General features: G+C 38.8%; 1 protein-coding gene across 1 annotated transcript in view; it reads left to right on the forward strand.

The window, feature by feature from the left end:
* Nucleotides 1–1,125, forward strand: part of LOC124796326 (probable deoxyhypusine synthase) — a 58,665-nt gene extending 57,540 nt beyond the window's left edge. The window contains exon 9 of the mRNA XM_047260456.1: nt 984–1,125. Coding sequence (XP_047116412.1) covers nt 984–1,082 — 99 coding nt within the window. The 3' untranslated portion in view covers nt 1,083–1,125. The remainder of the gene's footprint in view (nt 1–983) is intronic.
* Nucleotides 1,126–6,000: the final 4,875 nt, after the last annotated feature.

A 6,000-nucleotide genomic window follows, 5' to 3' on the forward strand; every position in this document is an offset into this window, starting at 1 on the left:
TCCCCCCTGATACATTTGAACTTCCCTGATTTTCAGAAACAGTGGCAACCCTGGTAATTGTTTACTAAACTTTCACTTGCAAAAAGACATCCTGGTTTTACTACTGTGTTGTAGTGCTATATTTTCAAATTTTTAAACAGAGGCCTTTTGTTGCAAAAAGTTCCTGGTTATTATATTTTTTTACAACACCGTCACATAGGAATTTCAAAGTACTATGTCATTTTGATCAACCAGTTGTTATCTGCAGGCTAAGGCATATCCTGCAAGCAGTTTCCAGTGTTGTTGACAACAAAACAGAAACTGCTTTCAGCATGTACAAGGACACTGGCTGATCTAAACTGGTTATAGGATTGTGAAATGCCCTTCTGACAGTGTACATTCCATTACAGAGTAAAATGTTGCTTCTAAGAATTATACACGGGTTATGGTTAGGCCATTCTCAGCCATATAATTTCCTCAGGCTGCCAATCCAGTACGGTATGTGGGACTTTTGTTTTGTTCATGACTGCCAAATTGAGTGATTCAAGATCCGAGAACTTAAAATCGTACGGAAATTAAAATCTAAACAAGCAGTATCTTTGTGCAAAAGTCCATTGAAAGGTACAATATTTTGATCATAATACGAAACTGAGTGTGTTTTGTGGTAATCCAGCAACTTTTCCATACACAATAGTAGAGGGTAGATTCTATGCTTAAATCCAGTTTTAAAAATGACAAAGTTTTAAATACTTATCTCTTTATTGTGGCAGCAAGGTCTAAAAGTAATCTCTGAAAACTATGGAAATAAAGGAAAACCTTAATCTGAATTATATAACAATGATTTGAACCACACTCCTCAAACGTGAGTCCTTCTATATGGGTGAAAGAGCTATATGGCTTTCCTGTGCTCATATTTGCTTATTGTGAAATTTGTTTAAGAAACTGTTACATTTATGGTTATCAAGATTGCTTAAAATAGTAATAGTTGTGGTTTCTCTTTCCAGGTTTATGCTGAGGCATCATTGGTATTTCCAATTCTGGTTGGTGAAACATTTGCCAAGCAGTATCATGCCACAAAAGAGAAAACTATATCTGATGTCTGAAGTATTATTAATTTTTGTGAATAACAAAAGAAATTTTAACTTATTGCTTCAGTTTATTATTTTTATCTAAAATATAAGACTTCTACATAAACAGAATATTTTTTTAAATAAGTTAGGAGTAAAGGTAACAATTTACTGAGTAGTAGACGTATTGAGTCTTTGACAGGCACACATGCCAGACTGAAAACTTTGGTAGCTTTCAGACAAACCCTTTCTTGAGCTAGAGTTCTGTGTGCATAAGTATGTTTATGTTTGTGTATGTGTACTCGATCGTGTCATCCAGAAGCTAATGAAATTAAGTTTTATTTTTTCGTCTGTCGACAATTCAATGCCCCTGCTATTTAGTGAGTTGTTATCTTTACTGCAAGATTTTTTTATGTTCTGCCAGAATTTACCAGAGTAACATAACACTTTTTTTTTCTTCAAAGTTGCCCTTCTGTTGCACCAGTATGCACAGTAAATCACATAAAAGTTGCATATGTATTTCTTTCAACTTCTTAAATTTGCAAACTGTAATGGACAAGGAGCTGTCAGGACATAATTTCTAGTAAGATTAACATTTAAGAGAATATTTGGGAACAACAAATAAAATAACAAGAAGGTACAGCAATGAGATAATACATATTATAAACCTGAAAAGAAATATAGAAGGAGACAATTCATAGACCCAGTTCACAAATAAAAAAAAAACTATTGAACACATTGTTGATGACTCATCAAAGGAAACTTATATACAGGTTGATTATAATTAAAGTTAAACTTTCAAACCACTGTAGAAATAACACCACTGGTCAGAATGACATCAAATTGCAATGGAATATTATTGGAGAAGAGGGAAAATGTATGGCAGAAGGAAAATAATTTGTTACAAAATGTAGCAAAATAAGCATCAAAATTTAATAATGGTCAACTACAAATGAGAAATGAATCATACAACAATGCCTAAGGTATATGTTTGACGCTAAACAAACTGTAATACTCATTATGCATGGCTGTACAGGTGTGATACCGTTAGTTACGTAAGCCCATCTACCACAGCAAGGTCATATCACGTCGGATGGGAAAAATCGGTTTTAAAATTGTCCTGAGGCCAAAAACTGCATAAAAAGAATCAATAATGTCGGTTTTTAATTGTTCTGAGGCCAAAAACCACATAAAAAGCATCAATCACATCAGTTTGTAATTGTCCTGATGCCAAAAACTGCATAAAAAGCATGAATCAAAATCAAATCAGATTATTAAATTCCATGTGACTGGTGCAAAGCGTGTTCAGTATGCTGCCCCCGTTTTCTGCAATGTTCAGAATGTGTTGTGCAATGCATGCCTTCAATGCAGCTAAGTTTGTATTTGGAACACTGAACACATCATCTTTCAGACAGCCCCACAGCCAGAGGTCGCACAGGTTAAGATCAGGTTATCGGGATGGCCAGGCTGTAGGGAAATGGCATTTGATAATTCTAGCATTTCCAAAATGGCACTTCAGCAGCTGCTTAACTGGATTTGCAATGTGCAGAGGTGTGCCATCTTGCATAAAAATGATCCCATCCACACTGTTGGAGAGCTGGTGTGACATGGTTGCACGAAAGACACTCATACCACTTATCAGTGATGGTACAGACAACAGGACTGGAAGCACCTGTCTCTTCAAAAAAATATGGCCTTACGATAAATGATGCTGTAAACCCACACCACACAGTGACCTTTTCTGGATGAAGTGGTACTGGTTGATTTGCGTGTGGATTTTCCATTGCCCATACTCAACAATTCTGTGTATTGACATATCCTGTCAAATGGAAGTGGGCTTTTGTCTATCCACAAAATCTTCCACGGCCAGTCATTGTCCACTTGACCGAGCGAGGTGACGCAGTGGTTAGCACACTGGACTCGCATTCGGGAGGATGACGGTTCAATCCCGTCTCCGGCCAACCTGATTTAGGTTTTCCATGATTTCCCTAAATCGCTTTAGGCAAATGCCGGGATGGTTCCTTTGAAAGGGCACGGCCGATTCCCCATCCTTCCCTCACCCGAGCTTGCGCTCCGTCTCTAATGACCTCGTTGTTGACGGGACGTTAAACATTAATCTCCTCCTCCATTGTCCACTTCCATGCGAGCAAGAAATTCTAAAGAAAAGGTCTCTCTTGGCAGCAGGTCAACAGTAAGCAACTCATGCACATTGGTAATTCTGAATGGATAGCAAAGAAGGATGTTTGTAGGATTTTACGCACCATACTCATGGGTACGTCAATGTTTGGGCAATTCACTGTGCACTACACATTTGCATGCCACCACTTGTCTCCTCCTGCAGTGATGACATCAAATCATTTCGTTTCCTCCCTCTACCAGGTTGCTCACTAAAAGGATCCGTCTTTTTGAATTTCCGAATCATTTTCTCCAGATCCACGGCAGTCATCTGACCAACGCCTCTTTTCAAACCCTTCAGTGTCTGCAACTTCAACAGAACGACGTGTGCACAGTCACCATTCTTGTAATACAGATTTACAATCAGAGCACTCTCCTGCTTTGAGACAGTCAAGGCGAGCGTCTGCCATGTAAGCAGGAGATCCTGGGTTCGAGTCCCGGACGGGGCACACATTCGGATAGAGCGTCTGCCATCTAAGCAGGAGATCCCGGGTTCGAGTCCCGGTCGGAGCACACATTTTCAATGTGTCCCCAATGAAGTACATCAACGCCTGTTTGCAGCTAGGGTATCGATTTAATTATCATTTCATTTCTAGCAAAGCTGCATGGTCATCAATGGTAACTGTTCTTTCGGGAACAGATACTGCCGTCATACATAGAAAATCTAAATTTTGCTCTGACTTCCTTCTGTAACTTGCACACAAAATGTCACTGTCATTTTGTATTTCTTGCATATAATACCTCACTTAGATACTTTTTTACCTGTAGTCACCTTCATAATTTCTTTTTCTGTCACCCTTCATCACAATAAGCACAGCACAAATTGTTGAGCAAAGAAATCAACATGTAATCTTGCAATGTTAATCACTTAAATGTGTTACCTATACAAACGTATTCCCAAAATTTCATTACTGTACATTAATTATTTTTTGGTGTTGTGATTTTTTTCTATTAGTATGTGTGTGTGTGCTTGCCCTGTTGGAAATGCACAAAGTTGAACAGAAAAAAAGCATAGTGTGGACACATCTATATTGGTACAATAGGTGTTGTACAACGGCCTCATTTAAGGAAGTTCTTGGAAAACTGTTACTAGAACAACAGTTCTGACTGGAATGAAGTCCAGGTTACATTAACAACAGTGCCAGAAAACCTGTCGTAATGGGTCTTCACATGGACATTCTCTGACACACTATGAAGCAAGCTAACATTTAAGATGCTTTCAGTTGCACCTCAATGGAAAGGACATTTTGTACAACAGTTGATGCTCCGTTGTGTAACAGATTGTATTTTAGAATAAACGAATGGCATTGGAGGCTTCATGATGGAATGAGTGAAGAAAAGATTCAAATGAAATTAACTGTGACTGAGAGGTAATGGAATGTCAGAAGCAGAACTATGTCTCTTTATGTGTTTTTGTGGTGAATGGGAACAAGGAATGAGGAACAGAAATAAATGTTGTGGTGGCAGGTGGCTGTGTTCCATTTACAGGCTAATGAAAGGCATTGTGCATTAACTACCGTTAATTTAGAATAAAATGTAACTTTTACAATTAGGAAAATGACACAGCTATGATTTCATAAATGTAGCACTGCTGATTCAACATTTGTTTATAGTCGCCTTTTCTTGTTTGTAATTGTTCAGTTACAATAATTTTGTGTCCCTTTTTGTGCAATAATTATTTAATTATTGAAATGGAAAGTCCTGTGTGGAATGTAAATAATAGAAGGAATCAATGCAACAACTCATGTAGTTGAAGCATTAAACGGTTTACAGGCACATAAAAGTTTGCTCAGCTTTCAGACAGTGACCTCCTTCAGAGCTGACTAGTCCAGAACACCTCTGCCAACTACATTGTACTTGCAGTGCAGCTAGACTGGGGTTAGAGTGTTAGAGGGGGTGGAAAGGAGAAGACAAAAAAGAAAGTATGTTAGGAGAGGAAGGATTATAGGGAAGGATGACTGGTGGCTGGGAGGGAGAGGCAGAAAGTTGACCAATAGAACTGTGGCACAGGTGAGCTCACTCTGTCACAGGCAGCGGGAGTTACTTGCAGCACACAGTGACTTGAAGAAGTGGATTACGAGACGCAGACAATGGAAGAAGGGGCCAGTGGAAAGGAGGATGTGACAATAGAATGAGTGAAGAGGAGATCATCATATGAATCCTTACTCATCACTGTTGATGCCACCTCCCTGCATGCCAACATCCGCTCAGGCCAGGCTTTGCCACTGTCAAACACTAAGTCTCCTAATCCCACTTTCATACTGACTCTAGATCCACCAACTCACTTATTTCTAACAACCTGATAAACTACATCCTCACCTATACTACTACTCATATGAGGGGAAGATATACAAACAAGTCTAAAATGTGGCCATGAACACCCACGACACCTTTCTGGGCCAACTCATTTATGAGAAATCTTGAGGAAGTGTTCCAAATCACCCAAGATCTCAAACCCATTGTCTAGTTCTGATTCATTAATGATATATTCATGATCTGGACCCACAACTCATTCCTTGACAGCCCCAACACTTTTATCTACTTCATCTGATCCCCCTCAGCCCAGCATACTGCTTTCATGGAACTTTATTTTCATTTTCCCGTAAAAAATCTGTCCATGTCAGGCTCACTATCAACAGTACTTCCATTTTGATAACTTCCATTCCTTCCACATTAAAAAGTCTGTCCCACATATGCTGAGAAATTCATTGCCAAGACTAATTTTAGTAATGTCTTACTAAGGTATTTACAGACAAGCATTAACATGCAGACATAGTCC

This window comes from Schistocerca piceifrons, chromosome 4 (assembly GCF_021461385.2).
Source record: "Schistocerca piceifrons isolate TAMUIC-IGC-003096 chromosome 4, iqSchPice1.1, whole genome shotgun sequence".
Lineage (NCBI taxonomy): Eukaryota > Metazoa > Arthropoda > Insecta > Orthoptera > Acrididae > Schistocerca > Schistocerca piceifrons.